At 52.7% G+C, this 24,110-nt stretch overlaps 4 protein-coding genes across 9 annotated transcripts; all 4 read left to right on the top strand.

Moving 5' to 3' along the window:
• Nucleotides 1-1,089: 1,089 nt before the first annotated feature.
• On the top strand, nucleotides 1,090-8,190 carry ANKRD65 (ankyrin repeat domain 65). The gene is made up of 3 exons (XM_045165923.1): nucleotides 1,090-2,832; nucleotides 3,061-3,595; nucleotides 4,367-8,190. The coding sequence occupies exons 1-3, from the start codon at nucleotides 2,588-2,590 to the stop codon at nucleotides 4,772-4,774; spliced, it is 1,188 nt and encodes a 395-aa protein (XP_045021858.1). The 5' UTR covers nucleotides 1,090-2,587; the 3' UTR covers nucleotides 4,775-8,190.
• Nucleotides 8,191-9,620: 1,430 nt separating this feature from the next.
• MRPL20 (mitochondrial ribosomal protein L20) lies at nucleotides 9,621-12,734 on the top strand. Its single transcript, XM_045165921.1, has 4 exons — nucleotides 9,621-9,782; nucleotides 9,865-9,975; nucleotides 10,646-10,723; nucleotides 12,325-12,734. The coding sequence occupies exons 1-4, from the start codon at nucleotides 9,696-9,698 to the stop codon at nucleotides 12,496-12,498; spliced, it is 450 nt and encodes a 149-aa protein (XP_045021856.1). The 5' UTR covers nucleotides 9,621-9,695; the 3' UTR covers nucleotides 12,499-12,734.
• Nucleotides 12,735-12,878: 144 nt separating this feature from the next.
• LOC123465850 (serine/arginine repetitive matrix protein 1-like) lies at nucleotides 12,879-14,947 on the top strand. Its single transcript, XM_045165922.1, has 2 exons — nucleotides 12,879-14,099; nucleotides 14,441-14,947. The coding sequence occupies exons 1-2, from the start codon at nucleotides 13,917-13,919 to the stop codon at nucleotides 14,825-14,827; spliced, it is 570 nt and encodes a 189-aa protein (XP_045021857.1). The 5' UTR covers nucleotides 12,879-13,916; the 3' UTR covers nucleotides 14,828-14,947.
• CCNL2 (cyclin L2) lies at nucleotides 14,835-23,122 on the top strand. Of its 6 annotated transcripts, none has more exons than XM_045165910.1 (11): nucleotides 14,835-15,291; nucleotides 15,777-15,851; nucleotides 16,126-16,235; nucleotides 16,990-17,110; nucleotides 18,049-18,113; nucleotides 20,577-20,676; nucleotides 20,858-20,962; nucleotides 21,045-21,186; nucleotides 21,672-21,783; nucleotides 21,864-21,956; nucleotides 22,105-23,122. In XM_045165910.1, the coding sequence occupies exons 1-11, from the start codon at nucleotides 15,007-15,009 to the stop codon at nucleotides 22,457-22,459; spliced, it is 1,563 nt and encodes a 520-aa protein (XP_045021845.1). In that variant the 5' UTR covers nucleotides 14,835-15,006; the 3' UTR covers nucleotides 22,460-23,122. The 6 variants fall into 6 exon arrangements, with proteins under 6 accessions (XP_045021845.1, XP_045021850.1, XP_045021846.1 ...); XM_045165911.1 differs by having other exon boundaries at nucleotides 15,187-15,322; XM_045165913.1 differs by lacking the exons at nucleotides 14,835-15,291; nucleotides 15,777-15,851; nucleotides 16,126-16,235; nucleotides 16,990-17,110 and adding an exon at nucleotides 18,693-18,706 and having other exon boundaries at nucleotides 18,060-18,113.
• Nucleotides 23,123-24,110: the final 988 nt, after the last annotated feature.

Genomic DNA, 24,110 nt, shown 5'->3' with positions numbered 1-24,110 from the left:
GTCCCTTCATCCCCCACACCTGGCCCCTCTCAGCATCAGAGAAACAGCCCCAACAGATGCAAGCCTGTTGAGAAGGCACACGAGCAGTGCATGTGAAATGCTTGCGTGGGACTCAGCACACAGTAGGTGCTCAATAATGGCAGCTGCCACCACAGGCATCCTTTTTGTCAGAATCCAATCCATCCTGAAAACAGGGGGAGTGTGTACTCCATTATTTCGAGTAAGGGGGGAAAAGCATTCCTAGCCCTTCCCAAAACCCTAATTTCTCCAAATGTTACCAAAATATAGTTGGCACCTAACAGCCTCCTGGGGGTTTTGTGCACAACCTACAGCATTTTAAAGGGCACTTAGGTGAGTAGTTGCCACTTAAACATTGAGTAGGTTGTCTGGGAGCTGGACGAAGGAGGCTGGGTGATACCAGATGGGAAAGTTTCTCTTTCCCTTCCCACATAGTCCGCCTCATCCCTTCCATTCCTAACATTCTCCAGGTCTCTCAAGTTCACCAGCACCCTTTCACCAGGCAGGGATGCAGACAATGATAGCGACAGTGCACAATTCGTTCAAGGGACGCTGGTGGTGACACCGTGTAGGGCTCCTGGGCACAAAGCCTTTGTGTCCCCCATTTCTTTGATCATAGGGAACGGCCTTCACTCAGCCTCCATGACCTTCCCTGAGTTCCACTGGGCAGATTCAAGCCGTTGTTCATTAGGGAAGGGAGGGAATGGGAGACCAGAGAGAAACCATCAGGAGCAGCCTTGGAGGAAGGTCCTGTTTCCCCATCAAGGGATACACACAATTTCTTTGAGTTATTTTGCAGATAACGAAACCCCTAAGTTTTTGCAGAAAACTTCTGCCTGTGGGAGAAGTTAACAATTAACAATGGAATACTGCCCATAAGCATGTAGACCCCGGACCAGTTGGACCTGAACGTTAAAAATGCTGACTCCTATGGACTTCCCTGGTGGCTCAGATGATAAAGCATCTGCCTACAATGCTTTGATCCCTGGGTTTGGAAGATCCTCTGGAGAAGGAAATGGCAACCCACTCCAGTACCCTTGCCTGGAAAATCCCATGGACGGAGGAGCGTTGTAGGCTACAGTCCATGGGGTCACAAAGAATCAGACATAACTGAGCGATTTCACTTTCACTTTTTCTACTTCAACCCAAACTCTGCCTCTGAGATTCGATTTGGAACCAGTGTACAGAGAAGCTGAGCTTTCAGCATCAGTGGAGACACTCTGGCCGGGAAATCTGCTGAGGTCCCCGGCAGTGCATGCCAAGCCCTGCTGCCTGTGTGTGTGCAATTGAACTATTTTACACTGGCGCACACGTGGAAGATCTCACAGTAACTATTTATTCTGATAGTGAAAGTGAAAGTCACTCAGTCACATCCGACCCTCTGTGACCCCATGGACTATACAGTCCATGGCATCCTCCAGGGCAGGATACTGGAGTGGGTAGCCTTTCCCTTCTCCAGGGGATGTTTCTGATAACGAAGTTGGGGTTAAAAAAAAATGCAGCAGATGATAACCTTTGGGTGGAGAGAGTTCAGACAGCAAGGATCTCTGTCTCATCTCCTTTTAAGCCCCACCCCCTCCTCTGGTCCTCCACTCATTCATTCACTCTTTCAACAAATAGCTGAGCTCCGGCTGTGGGCCCTGCATGCTTGAGACCAACAGAGGCCTCTGGCCCCGGGGGACAGCTCTGTGTAGGCACCCTGACATCCAGTGGTCACCTGAGCAAACTGCAGTGCCCTGGCTGTGGTAAAGGTTGCGGGGACAGGCCTCACAGCCCACTCTTGCTGCTTTCTGCCTTTGGAGAGGCCACCAGGAGAGTTTTGAGCTTCCCTGGCTCTGATGAGGGATAGGATAGTCCCCCAGTGCCCAGGATACGGGCGCTTCTCCTCAGCAACGGGGTGCCCTTCCCACCCCACCCCGTGTGCTTGTGTCCTGTCATCTGGCCCTGCTGCTTTCAGCATCTTCCCAGGTCATCCTGTGCAGACAGGGCACACAGAGCTGACACCCTTGTTTTTCTGGCTTTTGCCGGCTGCTGGCACCCGGTCCACTCGGCCTGGTCTTAGCCAGCAGGGACAGGAGTGGGGCTGGGGGGCGGGGCCAGAGGAGGGATCCAATGAAAGGCATGTGGGTGCCTCCTGGGGGGCAAATCGTGGCACATCAAAGGCTGTGCTCTTGGAGGAGCTGTAGTCCACGGGCAGGTTCCTGCCTGCCTGGCCTTTATCTCCTGGGAGGGAGGACAAGTCAGGGGCCCTGGCAGTTGGCAGGGGCTGAAGGCTGCTGGGACACAGGCTGTGGCAGGCAGGGCCTCCCCTTAAGTTGCTGGGTAAACAGTGTGGAGAGTTGGCCGTTCGCCTGGCCCCCAGAGGCCCCCACTTCCCTGCCCTGCCCCTCCCCCCCCACCCCGCCCCCGCCCCAACTGCAGTTCCAGCTACCTACCTTCCTGGACAGATTTCCCATCTCAGCTCCTTCGGAAGGAGTTTCATGAAAGGGCCAGTGGCTGGGCCAGGACAGCATACAGAGGACCCCCAGCCGGAGGACTGGACTGGGGCCAGCCGAGGCCTCCAGCAACCATGCCTGATTCATGTTCTTCCCAGATGGACTCTGGGGTCTCAGAGCCTGGGGAGCAGGACCTGACAGAGGCAGGGGCAGAGCAGGAACTGCGGTGGTTGGATCTGGGCTCTGAGGAGGCTCTGGGAGCTGGGACACAGGGGCCCAGCACCCCACAGGCCTGGGGGCACCTACTGCAGGCTGTGTGGAAGGGTCACACGGGCCTGGTGACTCAGCTGCTGCGGCAAGGGGCCAGTGTGGAGGAGAGGTGAGCCCCGCAGGGCAGGACCAGGTATCTTCACAGGTATCTGGTGGGGTGGTGGCTGCTGTCCCTTCAGTGGTAGGGGGAAGCAGCGATTCCCGGAGGGTAGAGGGGGTCCTTCCTGGGCAAAGGTAGCCAGTTTGAGTTTCTTTCCCCAGCAGGGGGCAGGGGCCGGAGACAGTGGCCTGGTTCTGGATCCAGCCCTCACCCTCATCGCCCATGCCTGCCCCACAGGGACGGCGCGGGCCGAACTCCGCTCCACCTGGCGGTATTGCGCGGCCACGTGTCGTTGGTGCGTCTCCTGCTGCAGCGCGGGGCCCAGGTCGGAGCCGCAGACCGCGCGGGGCGCACACCGCTGCACGAAGCCGCCTGGCACGGGCCGTCGCGGGTGGCAGAGCTGCTGCTGCGGCGCGGGGCGCCGGCGAATGCACGCTGCCTGGCCGGCCTCACACCGCTGCACTGGGCCGCCGCGCTGGGCCGCACGCTGATGGTTGGGCACCTGCTGGCGGCGCCGCACCCGGGCCCAACAGCGGCAGACGCGCGCGGCTGGACGGCGGCGCACTGGGCGGCCGCGGGAGGCCACATGGCGGTGCTCGAGCTGCTGGGGGCGAACGGCGGCGCGCGCCTAGACAGCGTCCTGCTCGTGGCGGCCGCGGCTGGGCGCGCAACTGCGCTTCGTCTCCTTCTGGCGCAAGGGGCGCCGGTGGACGCCCGGGACGGTGTGGGGGCCACTGTGCTGGGCGTCGCGGCCGGTTTGGGCCGCCGGCAGGTAATCCTGGCCCAGCCTCCGAGTGATAGAGCGGGTGGCGGAGAGAGGCCAGCAACCAACCCCCGCCACCCTTGGATATTGGCTCCTGGAAGCCCAGGGAGGGAGCCGGGTGGCAGCACCAATATTTATTGTGCAAGGGGCAAGCCTGTTTGAGCCAGCAGGGAGGATGGGCGGCAGGGAAGTCAGGACCATTAGGGGGCAGTGGCAGTCTCCAAGTAGAGCCTCTGCAGGTGTCATGCCTGAGTGCTAAGTTGATTCAGTTGTGTCCTACCATTTGTGACCCTATGGACCGTACCTCTCCAGGCTCCTCTGTTCGTGGGATTCTCCAGTCAAGAATACTGGAGTGGGTTGCCATGCCCTCCTCCAGGGGATCTTCCTGACCCAGGGATCGAACCTGCGTCTCTTATGTTTCCTGTATTGGCATGCAGATTCTTTACCACAGCACCACCTGGGAAGCCCACATAGGTGCTATTTGTTGTTGTTCAGTCGCTGAGTTAGTGTCTGACTCTTTGCAACCCCATGGACTGCCAGCACGCCAGGCCTCCGTTCCTCACTATCTCCTGGAGTTTGCCCAAGTTCATGTCCATTGAGTTGGTGATGCTTTCCAACCATCTCATCCTCTGCTGCCCTCTTCTCCTTTTGCCTTCAATCTTTCGCAGCATCAGGGTGACCAAATAAGGAAGCAGTGTCAAGAAAGGAGAGGCCAAGGGCAGCTGGGTGCTACGTGGTTAACACAGCCAGCAGCCTAGCCCCTGCCCTCTTCTCTTCCAGGACATGGAGGTGCTGCTTGAGCACGGGGCAGACCCAAGCCTCACAGACAGGCATGGCCGCTCTGCACTCCACAGGGCTGCTGCTGGTGGACATCTGCTTGCCGTCCAGCTGCTGGCCGCCTGGGGAGCAGAGGTGGATTCTCAGGACCTGTTGGGCCTCACCCCCCTGCACCACGCTGCCCGGGGAGGCCACATAGAGGTCACTGGCCACCTCCTGGACAGGGGTGCAGAGGTCAATGCCACTGGCTGGCTCCACAAGACCCCCCTGCATCTCGCCATGGAGCATGGCCATGGCCCCACTGCAGAGCTTTTGCTGAGCCGAGGTGCCAGCCCCACCCTGCGGACACGGTGGGGGGATATGGCCCAGGACCTGTGGCCTGCCCTCTGTGGAGAGCAAGAGGAGTCCTAGGGGCACAGGGCCCTGGGGTGGCAGGGCCAAAGCAGGACAAAAGGCTCCGGGCTTCCATGGCCTTCAGGGTGCGCTCAGGCTTCTCTCCGCTGGTGCAGGGGAGAAGAGCCCAGAGGTTCCTCGAGGAGACAGAGGCAGTGGCTGGAGCCTGAGCAACAAATGTGTCACTGGACCCGGAGCAGCTCCACTGACTCCCAGAGCCACTCACCCCTGCAGCTCAGGCCTTCTTCACTCTCTGCAGTGGAGAGACTGAGTCATGACAGAACTGACAGAAACCCGATGGTCTCCACTTTGTCTGTCCACCGTGGGTGTGTCACCCCTGGTGTGCCCTCTGTGCACGCTGACGCTCTTACTGTGCTTTCTTAGATTCAGTGTTTGTCTGTTGGCGCCCACTCACAAATGATGGGGCCAAACAAACAGCCAGCTGTTCTCCTCTCCCCTGCCACCTGACCCACCCCCTGAACTGCCTTCTCTCATGTGCCCAGCTGACGTCCTCCTGCCCAGAATCACCCAGGGCCACACATGCTTCTGTGCACCAAGGCCCAGTGGATTATCACACAAACCAATCCCAAACTGTTTCCCTGTCCTGCCCTGCCATTCCTGCCGGAACCCCAATAAAGGCCTGAGCGTTCCCAGGGCCCCTGCTTCTGCCTCCCGGTCGACACCAGTGCTCCTGCCCATGTCCCTCTGCAGCGTGGTGTGCCCCCCACCTTTGGTGACATAAGGCATAAGAATCTGTTTTCAATGGCTTTAGCCTCTCCCTGTCACTCAGTCATCTCTTCAATACAACAGATATAGAGAAACAGCTGTCTCTGATTGCCCACCGCTGTATCCTCAGAGAAAACCAGTGCCCTTATTCTATTTTTCTAGAAGAAAAGCTCTAGAGGACAGATTTTGTCTTTCAAAAGTGAGAGTTGTGTCAAAGTAGCGTCTCTGTGCGGCAGCCCTGGGAACACTTGGATTTTACTCACAAGATAATGTAAACCTTTGGAGAGTTGGTGTACCTGTGACGTGGTCTCTTTGGTTCCAGGCCTGCAAGTGCTGAGTGGACCATATCTAGGAAGGGGGAACCCTGGAGACCAGTGAAATGGTGGCAGCACAACAGTGGAGGTGGGAGAAGCAGGCAGAATTTGGGTGATTCTGTTGGCACAGCCCTCTGGACTTGCTGATGGTTGAACATGGCTGGCCAGGGAAAGGGAGACATAAAATTGACTCCTAGAGAGGCTGAGCTAGGTGGAGGGGTGGGTGGGAGAGCAGATACACAAGAGATGAGATTCGGGGAAAGGTGGGGCTCAAGTGACGTCTGGAGCCATCAAAATAAGGATGGTTGTGCTTTGTTGGCTGCACAGCGTGGCATGTAAGATCTATAGCATCTTAGTTCCCTGACCAGGGATGGAACCCCTGCCCCCTGCAGTGGAAGCATGGAGTCTTAACCACTGGACCGCCAGAGAAGTCCCAGGTTGGTTTTTAAAGCTGCAGGATGAAAAAAAAAAGGTTCAGGATGGATCTACAACCAATCTCCAGCACAGCCTGTGGTCTCAACCTCAGAGCACACCCCCAGCCTGACTAACTCTCACCTCTCCCACTGCATCCACCACGTCCAGGCCAGCAACAGTCAGCTTTTCCTGCCCCAAGCCTAACCAATCTCCCGGGGGCTCTTCTCAGAACAATAGCCATAATCCTACGGCATGATCCCCCAGGGGCTCCCTCTCATGGAGTGTAGACCAAACATAGTGTATGGTGTTTGTTGATACCCCAGTGATCTTGGCTGTCAAATGCACTCCTTCCAGTGGGATCCCCTTGTTCCTCCCATTCAGAGCTGGAGTCTGGGTCTCCTCCTTTTGAGCAGACTTTTGTGACTAGTCCAGTGCCCTAGCACTGCCAAAGCCATGCTGTGTGACCTTCCAGGGTGGGCTGAGAAGGTGACCAGGCTGCGTTGTCCTGTCCTGTGGCCACCATACTATGAGGAAGCCCGTGGTACCCAGGACATCAAGAGTCCTTCCTCGACCTCCAGGGGCCATATATCCTCACCAGCCTCGGTTTCTGGCCTCTGGCTGCTGACTTGCTCACTGGCCCTGGACCTGCACTGGCTCTGCTCCCACCACTCTGGCCTTTTGCTGACCTTGCCCATACTGGGTCTGGCACGTGCTGACCCTCTGCCTGGCTGAGTCAACACTTCCCTTGTCGCTGGACCACCACCTTCTGGATGCATCCTTTCAACACCATCTAGAGCCCCAAGGGAAGGCTCTTCTTTAAAGAGAATGTCAATAAATATGGAAAGAGTTATAAAGTCAATGATAGACACCCAAGTGAGTGAGTACAAGTAGTCTTAGAGCCTGCTGGCCACAAAGAGGCTGCTCAGACATCCATTCAAGAACCCACCCCCCCCCACCCCCATCTTGTGGAGCTTCAAGTCCATGGCAGCATTTCAGCTGAAGGCATACTTCTCCTAGTGGCCCCAATACTGGCTGAGCACAGCACAGGTGCCGGGGTCTGGTCATCTCTGCCCAACACAAGGCTTCCCTTCTAGGCAGTCTTTGCTCCAGAACTGTTGTGCTGGCCAAGATGTTGACCAGTCTGCATTCTCCCTCTCTCACATGCACGACACAGTACACCTCTGTGCTCCTACCTGGCCTCTGCAACATGCTTACAGGAAGGCCTGGGATGACTCATGAAGTATTTCTCTATAAACTACGTATTAGTTCAAACATAAACCTGGCAACCATAACCAAGTGGTCAAAGCTGACATTACCTGTGTTGGGACAGGCTGCCATCATGGCCCCCTGACACCCCATACCAAGGACACAATATAATTTCTCCAGTATTCTGCCGAAAATGTGTAACCTGATTCTAATCACAAGGAAGCATCACACAAACTCGGGTTGAAAGGCACTCTGCAAAATAACTAGCCTGTACTCTTCAAGAATGCCAAGGTCAAAAAAAACAAAGAAAGGCTGAGGAACTATTCCAGATTAAGACCGAAAATGCAGAGTGTGATCCTGGACAGAGATAAAAGCGGTAAGAACTTTGGACAGAACTGAGTGTGGACTAGACAGCATTACTGCTTTACTGGTAAATTTCCTGATTTCGATCATTGTGCTGTGATTTGTATGAGAATGTCTTTGTTCTTAGGAAACATACTGTGACGTATTTAGCTGTCTCCAACTTCTCTTGAATGGACCAGAAGAAATCCCCACTAATGTTTTTATAAACAACTATAGAGATAATGATTAAAAAATGGAGCAAATTAAACAATTGGTGCATTTGGGTAATGCATATTGGGGAGTTTTGGGGACTAGTCTTCCAACTTTTGTGTAAGTTAGAACCAGACATGGAACAATGGACTGGTTCCAAATTGGGAAAGGAGTACATGAAGCTGTATAGTGTCACCCTGCTTATTTAACTTAGATGCAGAGCACATCATGTGAAATGCAGGGCTGAATGAAGCACAAGCCAGAATCAAGATTGCCCAGAGAAATATCAATAACGTCAGATATGCAGATGACACCACCCTTATGGCAGAAAGCGAAGAGGAACTAAAGAGCCTCTTGATGAAAGTGAAAGAGGAGAGTGAAAAAGCTGGCTTAAAACTTAACATTCAGACAACAAAGATCATGTCATCTGGTCCTATTACTTCATGGCAAATAGATGGGGAAAAATGGAAACTGTGACAGAGTTCATTTTCTTAGGTTCCAAAATCACTGCAGATGGTGACTGCAGCCATGAAATTAAAAGACACTTGCACCTTGGAAGAAAAGCTATGACCAACCTAGACAGAACATTAAAAAGCAGAGACATTACTTTGCCGACAAAGGTCCATCCAATCAAAGCTATGGTTTTTCCAGTAGTCATGTATGGATGTGAGAGTTGGACTATAAAGAAAGTTGAGCACTGAAGAATTGATGCTTTTGAACTGTGGTGTTGGAGAAGGCTCCTGAGAGTTCCGTGGACTGCAAGGAGATCCAACCAGTCCATCCTAAAGGAAATCAGTCCTGAATATTCATTGGAAAGGCTGATGATGCTGAAGCTGAAACTCCAATACTTTGGCCACCTGATGTGAAGAACTGACTCATTGGAAAAGACCCTGATGGTGGGAAAGATTGAAGGCAGGAAGAGAAGCGGACGACAGAGGAAGAGATGGTTGGATGGCATCACCTACTGGATGGACATGAGTTTGAGCAAGCTCTGGGAGTTGGTGATGGACAGGGAAGCCTGGCATGCTGCAGTCCACGGTGTCACAAAGAGTGGGACACAATTGAGCGTCTGAACCGAACTGAAAACTACATTTAAATGAAAAGTTACTAAGAAACTGCACACGCCCACTTTGCCCCTCTTCACTATTTTCTGTAATAATGGTAATATAATGGTTGTTGTTCAGTCGCTAAGTCGGGTCCAACTCTGTGACCCTCATGGACTGTAGCCCGCCAGGCTCCTCTGTCCATGGGATTTCCCAGGCAAGAATACTGGTGTGGGTTGCATTTCCTTCTCCAGGGGATCTTGCCTATCCAGGGAACAAACCGACGTCTCCTGCGTTGGCCTGTGGTAAAACAGTGACAAAATACACAGGATAAAACCTGTCATTCCAATCATTTGAAAGTGCGCAGCTCAGTGACCCAATGGAGACTCTGGCCCCCTGTGAAAAGCAGCGCTGCTCGGTTCCGCAGAGGGAACCACTCTTTGCTACCCTGCTGCGGGAGCACCCCCCAGCCCCATCGGGGTAGCTCCCACCAGGGCCCCAACCTTTTCCTCCACCGCCCCGCCCCACAGCCTGAGCATGCGTACACCGGGTTGTCGCTGCGGGCCCGAAGCGCACGCGCGACGGCCCGGACGTTCCCTTAAAGAGGGCGGAGTTGACCCGGAAGCTCTCGAGGGGTGTGGCGGCAGAGCAACGCACGCGTTGGTGAACGGCGGTGCAGGTGTCATGGTCTTTCTCAGTGCGCCGCTCTGGCTGCGGAACCGCATCACCGACCGCTACTGGAGGGTTCAGGAGGTGCTGAAGCACGCGCGGGTGAGTGTGCCGCGCGCCCCGCTCCCCTGTCCGGCCCGGCGTGCGCGGGCGCCGCCGACCGCCTCTGTCGTTTCTTAACCAGCACTTCCGGGGGAGGAAGAATCGGTGCTACCGCCTGGCCGTCAGGGCTGTGACGCGAGCGTTCGTGCGGTGCACGCGAGCCCGCAGTCTGAAGAAAAGGCACCTGCGGACGGTAAGCGCGGCCCTGTCGGCCTCACTCTGCCCTCTCGAGCCCGCGGCGCCCTGCTGCCATGGGTGGCCCCGACCCAGCGAACCCTCCCGTGCACCCGTCCGGTCGTAGCGCCTGGGGGCCGGCTGTGCAGGACGCTATGTGCGGGGGTCAGCGGTGCGCGCGGAGCCTGCTGAACACTCAGAGCTCCCGCGTCACCCACCCGCCCTCGCAGCTTCCCTGCAGTGCCTACCCCTCGATGCTCCTGGAGCGGATGCCCCTGTCCACGTAACCCCGGCCCTTCGCGGGCCCCCGCTTTCTCCCCTCCACGCTGCTCACCTCCCTGAAGCTTCCACCCGGGAGCGCGCCGTCCCTGCCTGGTAGCACCCGTCTCAGTGGCTGTCGTAATTCCCACATATGGATTCTTTCTACACCTGGAGCGGTGTCTGCCCCAGCATCTCCCGCTGATTTTTGTATTCCGGCTCGAATGTGCGAGATGTGAGCTTTACAGCTGGCATTTGGACCAAGGGTATCAGGCTTTGCTCACTGTTGTTTGCAGTGCAGCCTGAATAGGCCACTGACTTTTGCATCTGCTTTTACAAAAAATTTTTTTAGTTCAGTCAGAACCTTTGCTGGGAGGTGTGGACGTGACATACAGCTGGTTCTCAAATATTTCGACGTTTTCTCATTTCAGCTCTGGATTAATCGAATTACAGCTGCCTCCCAGGAACATGGTCTGAAATACCCAGCATTCATCCTCAATTTGATTAAGGTATGGTCGAGGATGTGGTTCTGCCGAGACATTAAGCGTCTTTACAACCCGTCCAGTTTTCATGCTCTAGCAGGCTCCACCGTGAAGTGTTAGCAGCCTAACACTGTTTTCATTCTTTTTTTTTTTGGGTGGGGGGGTGGGGGGGTGTCTTTATTAATATTGGAGAAATCCAAGATTACAGAGGACTTAAGAGTTGGCATTGGGGCCCACTGCTTTCACTGTTGGGGTGGGGTTCTGGTGGGTTCACCTCACTTGCTTTCATTGCTCTGCTGGTAGCAGAATTAGTAATAGGGTGTGTGGTACCAAGACATAATCATGCTGTTTCCCCATCAAGAATGAAAAACAGAAAAACTTTGCTTTAACTTTGAAGTTTAATTTCAAGTTTTTCATGTTGAATAAATTATGACAAGGTGGCAGATCAAGTTGAAACATAATTAAATGGAGCAAAACATTTGGAATGTTAGAGTAAGCAAGTGTCAGAACATCTCACTCACTCTCATCTAGACAGTATGCCATTTCCTCTGCTTTTTTGGCTGCACTCTATGACATATGTAACTTCCCCCCAGCCAGGATTCAATTTGTAACCCTAACCAGGGATGAAACCTGAACCCCCTGCAATGGAAGTGCAGAGACTTAACCACTGGATCACCAGGAAGTCTGTCCCTACTCCCTCTGCTTTCTTAGGAGTTAAATTTTTTCTTAAAAAGCTCAGGGAGTAGGTGAGTTGGTGCTGTGTTTCTTCCTGTGCCAGGTGGGCCTAGCACTTTACAGAGATCCTCAGCGCAAGTGTAGGTGTGACACTTCCATTTTACTCATGGGGAACTGGCTCAGAAAGGAGAGGGACTTTGCACAGGGGTCCTAGGTAGTAGAATAGGAGTCACTCCTGCACAGCTGCATTTAATGTCACAAGACCACCCCCCTTTTTTTCCTGCACCTCAGACTCACAGGCACTGTCCATTGGTTTTCTATTATCTTACTCAACAGATGACTTTGTCTCTCTTATGGAAATTAGGAATGCCCAGTTTTGTTTATTTCTGGCTGTGCTTGGTCTTTGTTGTTGCATGTGGGCTCTCTCTAGTCGTGGTGAACAGGGTCTAGTCTCTAGCTGTGGCACGTGGGCTTCTCATTGCAGTGGCTTCTTTTGTAGGGCAGGGGCACTAGGCCAACACAGGCTTAGTTGCTCCACTGCATGTGGGATCTCCCCGGATTAGGGATCGAACCCATGTCTTCTACATCGGCAGACAGATTCTTCACACCACTGAGCCACCTGGGAAGCCCAGAATGCCCAGTTTTGGTCCTTGTTCTTCTGTGCCTCCCATACCTTTTCCATGTGTCGCTTTTCACCATTTATACAATGGGAATTGTGGTTTCCTCCTCCCACCTTTCTTAAAGGGATAATTTAGGCCAGGAATCTGGCATTGGGAGCTGCACCCTTCCCTTCTACTCACTTGTCCTACTTGGACAAAACTCACAATGCCCTCTCCCCCACTGGTGCTCAAGCAGTATGTATTGGTGACTGAAATCACAGGGTGATCAGCTGCATTCAGTCGTTTCATGTTTCACTGAAATGCTAAAATATTTAACTATGATTTTCTTCCCAGTGCCAGGTGGAGCTCAACAGGAAAGTACTTGCAGATCTAGCCATCTATGAACCAAAGACTTTTAAATCTTTGGCTGCTTTGTCCAAAAGAAGGCGAGAAGAAGGATTTGTTGCTGCCTTGGGGGATGGGAAGGAGCCTGAAGGAATTTTTTCCAGAGTGGCACAGCACCACTGAGGGGGATGCTGATACCAACGGCCCTTTGAGCATCCCCCTGTGATGATAATACTAAAATAGGGACTACAAGTTATTTGTCAACAGTGTGTAGGTTTGACTTACATTTGTGTTAATTTACATGTCAGTTACAAGCCCAAGAGAAAAGGACTTGTCTTGCCTCATTGGCACAGGTTCAGAAATCTCACATGGATTGTGTAAAGTATGTATTGTGTAAATAAAGTTTCTGTGGTGTTTAACATCTTTGGTATCAACAAACGCCTTGGGTGGGCCCTGACTGGGTGTTGATGCTACCAGGATGAGGCTTCCCCTGGGAACCTTAGATTCTCCTGAAGGCTGGGGGTGTGCACCAGGCCTGACCCTGGCCTTGCTATAGTGCCCCCCAACCCCATTTTGGTTTCCAGTAGGGACTCCTGGCTCAACTCTTCAGCCACTGAGCAGCAGCTGGTTTCCCTCACTGTAGACCAGCAGTGGCAGCAGGCAGGGTGGTTCTCCTGATCCCAGGCTCACCTTAGGCTCCACAGGTGGAGTGACCATCAGATCACATGGGGAGCCTTAATGTAAGGGTTCTGGTCTCTCACCCAAATACTTGACTTCATTAGTTCCAGAATCAAGCCAGAAATCTCTGCTGATGGAGGCTGCTTCACAGGTCAGCCCTGTCCACCTCTTTTGACCACAGCCATGCAGAGGTGTCTCCCCTCATGCTTAGTAACAGGGCCTTCTTCTGGTCCTCTGTGGGAGCCTCATCTGCTGAGCCCTCTAGCTCTGGCCTGTCACTGGGTCTCTGGTCAGCCCCACCACTCCCTGACAGCTCGCACCAAAACCATCTCCTAGTCCCCCAATCTAGGGACACTGTCAGCCCTGGGTGACATACACTCTCTCCCCACCTCAGGCTCACTACCCTCCAGGACTCTGACCTCACCCTCATACCCTCTGCTCTAGGAGAGCTCTTCAGGCCCACTATAGTAGTCACTGTCTCCGGACTCCTACGCTTACCTGCCCTCACCCCAAAATTCCCACACTGGGTCCTGTGCAACACCATCCTTTGCCAGCCAACCCTTGGAAGCCACTCCTTCCTCAGACACACCCACCTCCAACTCAACAAGGGGCCAATCAAATCCTGGCCAGCCACTGCCTAGCAACCTTTACAATGCCCACTTCCCTCCATCATGTGGGCAAGTATCTCTTACGGCTGCAATTACTGCACTGGCTTCCTAACAGGAAGCCTCCTGTAGCCCTAGTTATATTCAGTGATGGCCACTAGACTAAATACTGGAAGGCAGAGAGCTGAGTCCTGTTCTGCCACACAGTATGCGGTGCCTGACTCCATACCTCGTCAGTAAACAGCTCTTGAAAGACAACAGGGTGGATACAGGGAGCTCTCTGGCGTGGGGACGAAGTTCTGTGTAACAGGCACTGTTATGGAGGAGCTGCCTTTGTTCATCTTGATAAAGGAAGGCAGACAACTGTGGGCTGTTCTGGCACACATACCCGCACCACCACCCCCACCGCCCACCAGAAGCTGGCAGTCACTAATCCTGAGAGCGCCTGGTGCAACCAATGAGAAATGGAGGGTCAAACCCCCGGACTGCTCCCCGCTATTGGTAAGACAAAAGTCCAAGCCCTTCCCGTGCTGCCCGCGCCCTCCTACCCCCGCATCGCAGCCTGGCTCTTCTGCCAGCCTCGGGGGAACTCATGTTTCATGCCTCTTTGCAGTTGCTGTGCTTTGTAGGAACATCGAATTAAACGTTTCCAGCTACCATCTCTCTTCTCTCTCGACTCAATTCTGAAGGCGAGATCTTTGGGAGTCTGGCGTTAATACCTGTACTCCAAAACCTCTACTCAGTAAACACCGTGCCGGCGGCCACAAATTAACTAGGGAAACAGCATCTCGCTGCTGGCCGCGGGCTGGGAAAACTTATCACGCATGCGCCCATCCTTTAAGGTCGGAGGCCTCGGAGACGTCTGCCAGCTCCACTCAAGCCCGGACCACCCGCCCGAAAGACGCAAGGAGAGCTGCCTCCCGCCCCCGCCCCGCGGGCCTTCGCGGCAAGGGGCATCTCGCCTGGCTCCGCTTACCAGGGGCTGCCCTCGGGCCCCTTCTGCCTCCCTCGGCACCCGCTTGACCCCTAGGAAGCCTGGGGCTGCGGTGGGAACTTCGCGAGCTCCCGGGTCTCTGCGCGGATCCTATGGGCACGCCCGAACGGTTAGACCCGGAAAGTCGCCGGGAGCCGGCCCCTGCGACTACTTCCGGGTCGGGATCGAGACGACGGTCTCGCCAGGGCGCCTCAGGGCCTACTGGGTAACGAGCCCGTTTCCCCACCCGCGCTGAGTTGCGTCTTCGGTATCGCCGCTGACGGACAGGCATCAGAGCCAATCGGGACAAGGGAACCCCGAGCCGCGCGCCAGTCGAACCAATGGCACGCGGCGGGGCGGGGCGGTCGCGGTCGTAGAGCGTCGGGAGGAGCCGCCCTGCCGGGAAGGAGCCAGAGAGAGAGTCGGCTGCACAAAATGGCGGCGGCGGCCGGGGCCGGGACTCCAGGGTCGACGGCCCCCGCGGTAGCGGCTGGCACGCCGGGCTCCGGAGGCACAGCCCCCGCGTCACAGGGGGTGCTGATCGGGGACCGGTTGTACTCCGGGGTGCTCATCACTTTGGAGAACTGCCTTCTGCCCGACGACAAGCTCCGCTTTACGCCGTCCATGTCGAGTGGCCTCGACACCGACACGGAAACCGACCTTCGCGTGGTGGGCTGCGAGCTCATCCAGGCGGCCGGCATCCTGCTCCGCCTGCCGCAGGTGAGGGAGCTGCCGCGAGCCTCGGGCCGAGGTAACCGCCGCGCCCGCTCCGGGAAGGTTACCAGGCCCTTTGTTGGCGGCGGGGCCGGAATCGGACCCGGAGCTCGCTTCGTGTCCCTGCCCGGAATCCGGGCCCAGCAATGACCCCCTACCCGGATCCCAACCCCACTTCTAACTGACGTCTGGTACCCTGCTCGGATCACTCTCCTTATTCCCACCGAGAACTCAGCCCCCACCCCGTTCCGTGTCCCCGCCCGGGACCTGGACCCAGCGCCTACCCAAGGCCGGAGCGCCTCTGCAGCGCCCCTGCTGCAGCCCACCAGAGGTGATAAAGGAGGCGAGGTAGCGGGATGCGAAGAACCTTTGTGGATGCAGAAAACGTTTTAGGTTCTGGTTCTTTATCAGGAGTTTCGCGAAACCCAATGGTTTAATTTGAGACCCTTGAAGTGGGCAATTGAAAAGGATGGAATCCTTCTCTTGTGCAGGTGGCCATGGCTACCGGGCAGGTGTTGTTCCAGCGGTTCTTCTACACTAAGTCCTTTGTGAAGCATTCCATGGAGGTGAGATTTCCCGTCTTTCTTCCCCACAGAAACGTGTTGACAGGAAATCTGGGTTTGTGGTGTTGCCGATCGCTCAGAGAAAGGAGTACTGGTCTTGGCAATTGTAGTGCTCGCTGTATTGGGGGCGGGGTGTGTTGGAAGCTCCCTGCTATAGAGGGGTCTCTCCCAAGTGGCCTTTTTCTCCTGGTGTATCTCCTCTGCTCTTAACCGCCTTTCTTCAGCTGTTGGAGACTGGTCCTTGGAACGAACCTCTGTCCCGTCGCTTACATTTCAGCACGTGTCAATGGCCTGTGTTCACCTGGCCTCCAAGATAGAAGAGGCTCCAAGGCGAATACGGGACGTCATCAACGTGTTTCATCGCCTTCGACAACTGCGAGAGAAAAAGTGAGTCCATCAGCGCTGTCATAAGATATCCGCCTCCGTGTTTTCGCAGTTATTGTTACACTAGTTTCTGGGACAAAATTTAGGGTGTGAGGTTTTACACTTGTGCCCGGAAGGAGGCCTGGCAGCTGGGAGGTACCCTTCAGATACTGTTAATCAGTGAAGGAACCACTGTCGGCAGGAAGGGGACTGTGGCTGCTGTCTGGCTGACATCAGTTTCCTGGTTGCCCAAGAGGCTGTTTGGTCAGCCTGGATGCTCTGGAGCCGGTTCTAAACCTCAGCACTGTTTTCATTTTGGGCTGGATGAGTCTTTGTTGTGGGTACTTTCCTGTGTATTGTAGGGTATTTAGAAGCATCCTTGGCTCAGGCTTTCCAATGCTCCAGGTAATGGAGGTCCTTTGTGAAACAGTTTTGGCTGTTAAAGCATCGTGCTTCTGTGGGTTCTTTCGATTTCCATTCATCCACAGTGCATCTGCTTATGTCTTGAGCCCAACAAAGGATGTGCAGTCTTTGTGCGATGAGATGGTGAGACCCTCCACTCTTCAGTCCACGTTTATTGTCTGTAAGGAAAACAGGGAGAGGGTTATTGAGGCATAAGTAGATTAGCATGGGGTTTGAGGAAGACTTCGTGGTTTTGTTAAAGGAAGTGAACTTCCTGACTCCATCTGTGTTGTGTGTATGGTAGATTGTCACTGTGGGATTTGATAGACTCTGTTTTGTTTGACTCTTATGCAGATTGTGTGTTTTGTCTTTGTAGAAAACCTGTGCCTCTCCTCTTGGATCAAGATTACGTTAACTTAAAGAATCAAATTATAAAGGCGGAAAGGCGAGTTCTCAAGGAGCTGGGTTTCTGCGTCCACGTGAAGCACCCTCACAAGGTGGGTATGAGGCCCAGTTGCCACGTGAGCCCACTAAAGTGACTGCTGCATTCCCACCCAGATTGGGAACCCCAAAGGATTAAATGTGTCCCTGATTTGGTTTTCCAGTTTATACCTGTACTCTGAAAGATAACCGTTTTGTCATCAGTCTTCTCGTATTATGTTAATTTTAATAGTATATTTTAAGAGGTGGAAGTTCTCTCTTTTGAGTTTGAGCTTTCAGAAATAGTGATGAGAACTTGTAAGAACGAAATCTGTCAGTTTACTGTTTCTTTCTCAGCTGATTTTCTAAAGCTGCTTAAGTAATAACTTTCTTTTCTTTTACGGGGGAATTGGAAGAATTCTGAACTGTTTATTTGGAAGTGAAGGAAGACAGTTTTACAGCGTGTATCAGTTGAGCATATGATAGCACACATATCTTCCGTGTTCCCCTCAAACACAGAGTGCTGTTTTCCTCTCTCTATGTCCCCTTTTTATTGGGGGTTTCCTCATAGCTTCTTTCTCATTTGTGTGACTTTCTGGCTTTAATTCAGAATCTTGGTTAATTACTCACCATAGATTTAAGACCTTTTTCTTCATTTGCTGAAAGTATTCTCATGCCATGCCTTGTATAAGTTAGCGGCTGGGGTACAGAAACGTTCCGGGCAGGCTACTCTCACTCGTGGAGAATGTGTCGAAGATGAGAATGAGCCTGAGCCGCAGCCGTGAGCAGCTCAGCATAGCTAGGTCCTCCCACGCTTCCCTGGTGCCTGGCTCAAAAGCAGGGAGCAGGCACGTCAGCAAAAACTCCCCTCCAGCTGAACTGTGCACCGGGCGTGTGACGGGAGCCAGCCCTGGGATCTAGCACGAGGCTCTTGTTTGCTGCATGGACACCCTCAAGATCTGAATTCTGGGTTCTCAAGGTTCTCGGTAATAACTGCCTAACCCGTATCTTCCAGATAATCGTTATGTACCTTCAGGTGTTAGAGTGTGAGCGTAACCAACACCTGGTCCAGACTTCATGGTGAGTTGACCTTCCTTGTTATATGAGACCAGGCAGGGCAGTGCAGGAGTATGTTGATTTGAGGCACCTGGGCAGTGGGTAGTCGGTCCCATGACTTGGTTGTGGGCTGGAATTGTCCAAGTGCCCAGTGTTCCTGCCATGTAAATTCCAACCAGATTCCCAAAATATCAGGCACTGGTGGAACGGTAAGGTGACCCTTCCCCTCCCACCCCCCCAGGAGAGCAGTCAGCGGGCTTCCCTTTGGGGGCTGTTGACTAGGCACGTCAGGATCTTTCCCACAGCTGGCAGTGTGGACTTAGTGGTTTTATATTTAATGTGAACTTGCTTCTCACTGCCTCAATTAAGCAAATTGTATGGGAGGAAGAGGGGGTGTAGGGCCTTCCTACAATTTGGGGACTGATTTTAACAATGTGCTAATATACTAGAAGTGAAGCCTGAAGTAACGGTTCAGTGCTGGGTGCTTTCCCATAGAGTTAGGTCTGTAAGGGTCATGTTTTTGCTGCCTGAATTGTCTGGTGCTGTGCTGTGCTAATGGAGAACCTATTTTGACTTTTCTTTTCTGTACTCTTTCAATCAAAGGGTAGCCTCTGAGGGTAAGTGACTAAGACTTCTCCTCTCCTGTCCAAGCGCTTCGGTGCGGGGACAGCGGCCGTCCTCAGCCAACCCCGTGCAGGCTCTCCACCGAAGGCTGGCTCTAGATGGTGGTATGCGCACGATAGTCTAGTGCTGGCCCACTGCTGCTGTGGTTCTCTGACGGTTGTGCTTCTTGTTAATCCTCTGTCGTGCTTGGTAATTGTATTGATTAGAGTTGATAACTGTCTTGACTTGAATTTTGTCCATTTGAAACTGCTCTACCTGTGCAATAAAGATGCAGTACCTTTCTCTTAAAAAAAGCAAACTAGGGGATGCTGTGAAAACTGGCTGGTGGGAGTTGAGACTGTAGTGTGGGTGGTGGTATTTATTTCTGGAAGTCCTGAAGTTGCTCTTTTCAGCAGCTAAGGGTTGACACATTTTTGCAAAAGGTGTGCATCTTTAAATCATTCCATGGACACTGTTTATATTGTAACTATTTTAAAAATAGTAACTTTAAATATATGTTTTGAGGACCTTTTTTTTTAAGGACATAAAAGTTAATGGTTTAATAATGTTATAACTGAGTACTAAATGTTTTTTTATTAGAACCAAAATAGTTACTGATGGTTGTATTTATTAAATGTTTGTTTACTTGCAACTCTCGGGACATACGGCTTTGGCTCCATCACACGAGGTTTTTTTTGGTCCCTTCTGGGTACCTGGAGCGAGATCTTGAGAGCCAGGTGCTCCTAGTGGGCAGATGTAGAATTTATCACTGAGAAAGCTCTCCATGGGTTCGTAGGTCACCTTCTCCAGGATTTGGGGCAGAGATAACCAGGGTGGGGGGTGCATCAGTTAGGCCCCAGCATGACTTGGCTGCCCTTGTGGGTGTAGCCTGCTGTCACTGGGGTATGTTAGAAGCAATGAATGTATGACCTGTTCACCTGTTCTCTTGTGCAATGAATCTCTGCAGTATTTTCTGTTTTCTTGTGTTTTTGCAATATTGATAAAATTAATGTGAGGTTTGACTTTTGGTTTTTTAAATCTTAGAGAAACGTATCTAAATGAAATTGCTGAAAATGTAGCCAGCATTAGAATTCTAACCTTTGAAGAAATGCAAATGTTTTGTATTTTTATATCTTCTAATATGATAGCTGTTAAAAATGTACTGATTGTGATGAAACTTGTAGTATTTTGTTGCTTTTATCTGATTTTATGAATGTTCATTTTAAGACTCCTTATTGAAATGGGACAATTTGGAAACGGTTCTTTGATAAGCCTGAGAAGAGGATTTCCCTTTGGGCACTGAGCCCTCTGCATGACGTTCCCATGCACCCAAGGGAGTTTTTCCCCCTTGTCAAGTGGACTCCCGTGTGGAAGAAGCCACGCTGCGAGCACCTCTTCCCGGAAAAGGAGCGCAAGAGGACGACTTGTCTCAGAAAGGCCTTCGCAGGCTTTGTGCTCAGCCCGTTCATTTGAGTTTGCATGTTTCTCTGCACTATGGATTTTGAGCATTTAAATTTTCTTAATCAAATATGTTGAACTGCCACAGTAGACATCTTTCTGAGGCACTGTGTTTTGCATGAGAGCAGGCCAAAGGTTGAGAGGGAAAAGTAAAGTTAAAGTTGGTTCTCTTTCATAGCAACATGTACTCTCTGACATTCAGCCAGCTTTAAAAGATTTTTTTCAGTAGTTTCCCTATCTTCCTATCCTGTATTCAGAAAAAGCAGCTGGGACGTTTCTCCATGAACTTGTGAGAATCACAGGACTGTCTAGCTCTTAAGTCCTGGTCGTAGACTAGTTAGTGGAGTAGTGACTTGACCTTGACAGTGCAGACGGGTGTCATGTGCGTGCCCAGGGGTTTCAGTTCTTCCTGTGTTTGGTTTTCAGGAACTACATGAATGACAGCCTTCGCACAGATGTTTTTGTGAGGTTCCAGCCTGAGAGCATCGCCTGTGCCTGCATCTATCTCGCTGCCCGGACGCTGGAGGTCAGTGCAGGGCCACCTGGGGAGTCACCAGCCCCAGTAAACTGTGCACTATGCTTCAAGTTATGTTTATTGGCATCAGTAAAAAGCCTACTCGTTGGTGACCATCAGGCTTGTTTTTATTTCCCTGAGAATCTTGTTGGCTATGAAGAATGGTTAATGATGATGGCCTCTGTGTTTACAGATCGCTTTACCCAATCGTCCCCATTGGTTTCTTTTGTTTGGAGCAACTGAAGAAGAAATTCAAGAAATCTGCTTAAAAATCCTGCAGCTGTATACTCGGAAAAAGGTTCTGTGTCTTTTCATGTAACCTGTGCACCTGTGTTTAACTGGAAGCATCTGGTCTGAATCATGCACTCTGGCTTTTCTAGGTTGATCTGACTCACCTGGAGAGTGAAGTGGAGAAGCGCAGACACGCCCTCGATGAGGCAAAGGCACAGGCCAAGGGCCTGCTGCCCGGCAGCACCCAGGTGCTGGACAGTGCATCGCGGTTCTCGCCTGCCCCCAAGCCTGGTAAGCGTCTCCTCTCAGGGGCAGCCCTTTCACCCCGAGTTCTCTCGGATCACATCTGCAGCTAGTCTGAGCACTCCTGAGGGCTCCAGAGTCCCCAGCAAACAAGAGGCAATCTTTGAAGTGAGAACGGAACACCTATGAAGTCTGTTCTTGTGTTTTCATTAGTAAGGGGTATGGACAGGCTCCTGAAATGGCTCTCATTACCCAGCCCACCCAAGTAGTTTGCCTTGATGAAAGTCTCATAAATCTGGAGGAGTGGATCCTGTTGTCAGATCCTAGAGTTAAGCATGATGCCTGTCCCCAGTCCCGGAGGCCTGGCGAGTGAGACAGATGGTCTTCCTGCATCTGGAGGTCCTGAACTGGGCTGGGAGCCAGAAGTCAAGAGTTGGCAGCAGCAGTCCCTTGGAAGTGGCCTCACCTTGCTCGGCATTCCTGTTTCTCACCAGAGCAGTTGTTGAGTTGTAACTTCTTGTGATTGATTCTAGTGGAATCCCCCAAAGAAGGCAAAGGAAACAAGCCTTCCCCACTCTCCGTGAAGAACACCAAAAGGAAAGTGGAGGGTGTGAAGAAATCCAAGGTGGACAGTCCGGTGAATGGGTGAGTAGCCACATGCCCAGATGGCACTGGGGTCGGCTAGAGAGACTTGAGGTCTTAACTATTCTCTGCCCTATTCTCAGCTTGCCAAAGGGGCAGGGGAGTCGAAGTCGGAGCGGGAGTCACGAGCAGAGCTACTCAAGGTCCCCGTCACGTTCCGCGTCCCCTAAGAGAAGGTGCGTGCTGCTTGGGTGCACGGGGCTGCAGCAGGCACCGGGATGTTTCCTGGGGAAGCGGTGTGGCCTTTCCTTGGGGACAGTTGCTCCTGACTCTGAAGTGGTCAGGATGGGTGGTTACCCACCCGCCTGGTGGTCTCCTTCACAGGAAAAGTGACAGTGGCTCCACATCTGGTGGGTCCAAGTCGCAGAGCCGCTCTCGGAGCCGGAGTGACTCCCCACCACGTCAGGCCCACCGGGGCGCCCCCTACAAAGGCTCCAAGGTGCGGAGCTACCGAAGATCCAAGGACTGCAAGTACTCTGCCCAGAAGCCACACAAGTCCCGGAGCCGGAGCTCCTCCCGCTCTCGGAGCCGCTCACGGGAGCGGGCGGATACTTCTGGAAAATACAAGAAAAAAAGTCATTACTATAGAGAACAGCGACGGGAGCGTTCTCGGTCTTATGAGCGAACAGGCCATCGCTATGAGCGGGACCACCCTGGGCACAGCAGGCACCGGAGGTGAGGGGTGGGGTCCCCACAGGACGGTGCTTTGGCCCTTGGTGTGGACACCTCAGCTGCTGGCCCTGGGGCGTGACTCTTTATGGATATAGTTGTTGACTCTGGACCGTGTGATGAATTTGGAGATGGCATGGAGAGGCTGGCAAGATGCCCATTCGTCTGGCCCGGGCCCAGCCCCCAGCTCTTGCCCAGTGCCTCAGCAGCAGCCCTGCTAGATGCAAAGGCGGGGCACATGTTCCAGCAGCGGGGTTTGGTGCTACGACAGGCTGTCTGTTCACCCCCGAACCCATACTTAATTACGTCAAACCAAGAAAATGACTTCGAACCTTTGCCTATATTAGGTTATACTATGTATGTATTTTGCAGTGTTTTCACGATGAGAAAATGGCCTTAATAGCCCCTTACTCTGTCCACGTTGTAAATAAACATGTGTTTAATACGAGTTAAAGCTATATATGAAAACTGAGAACTTGAACTGTCAGCTTAAAACGTGTAGAGAATTCTGATTTTTAAAATGTGAAGGTATTTAGATCTGTGTTGAGAGTCGTATATTTTTATCTGTGTGATGCTGAGTGCAGGCCACCAGCTTCTAGAGAAGTTTCCTATATATGCATTTTACGTTATTAAATAAACAATTCTCTCTACTCAGGACATTTGGAAAGTTAAAGGGCTTGTCGTTTGTCATTCTCATTGTTTGCTCCCCTGCACAGCCTGCAGCACCCATCTAGCAATGTGTCTGCGCTCCCCTCTCTGATCTCATTACTGTGTTGGGTTTTGTACTGAATTCTGTGCATCTGTTCCTCTCTGAGGGCTTGTGAGGCTCTGAGCTGTCTGCTGCCAGCATGGTAAATGGAGGGTTTGCAAAGGACAAAGAGCATCACCCTAGAGGGGTCCTCTGTGGTCGTGGGTGAGGACACCTCGGTGGTGCCAGTGAGCAGGGTGGGTCAGGGCTGTCTCCAAGTGCTGTGTGCACTCTGTGCAGATCAGAGGCACTCGGGGGCGTGTCTATGCCCTGTGTTGGCTCTCTCCAGACCAGCACTTCTTCATGGGTGGAAGGCACACCCTTCCTGGTGCCAGTGGCCTGGAGAAAGGTGCCTGAAGTCAGTACAGCCAAGGTATGAAAGCAGCAAGGTCAGCTTCCAGGGTCCAGGTGGCTCACTCTTAGAACCAAACCATAAAAGCCTGTGGAGGCTGAGAGAGAGGCTCCTGGATGGGTTTAGAGACCTTTCAACCTGGTAACCAGAAGCTGCCCCTCAGGTTGAAGGGTACATCCTCTGGAGACTCAGTTATAGAGCTGGGCCCAGATCCTGCAGTTTTGCCGTCCCATTGGCCTATCCTCCATTCTCTGCTTAGCTAAGTTGGGGCCTGGGGGTGGCTAGGCCTGGCCATTTCATACTAAGACTCGCTGGAAGACCCTCCTACAGGGCAAGCCTCAGAGGAGGACCAAAGAGACTCCCCACGTCCTTGTCCCAGCAGGAGTTCCTTCAGGTCCATTCTGGGGATCCTGTCCATCCTAGCCAACCTCAGGACAACAGACCCTTTCTGCGTTACACGGGTTAAGTGGGCCCTCTGAGCCCCTTACCCTGAGGAACAACACTGGGTCTTAGCTCAACCCCATGCTGCTTCTGGTTTTCAGACAAACTTCTCATGGACAC

This window comes from Bubalus bubalis, chromosome 5 (genome assembly GCF_019923935.1).
Source record: "Bubalus bubalis isolate 160015118507 breed Murrah chromosome 5, NDDB_SH_1, whole genome shotgun sequence".
Taxonomy (NCBI): Eukaryota; Metazoa; Chordata; class Mammalia; order Artiodactyla; family Bovidae; genus Bubalus; species Bubalus bubalis.
This window is presented reverse-complemented; position numbering and strand designations above follow the sequence as displayed.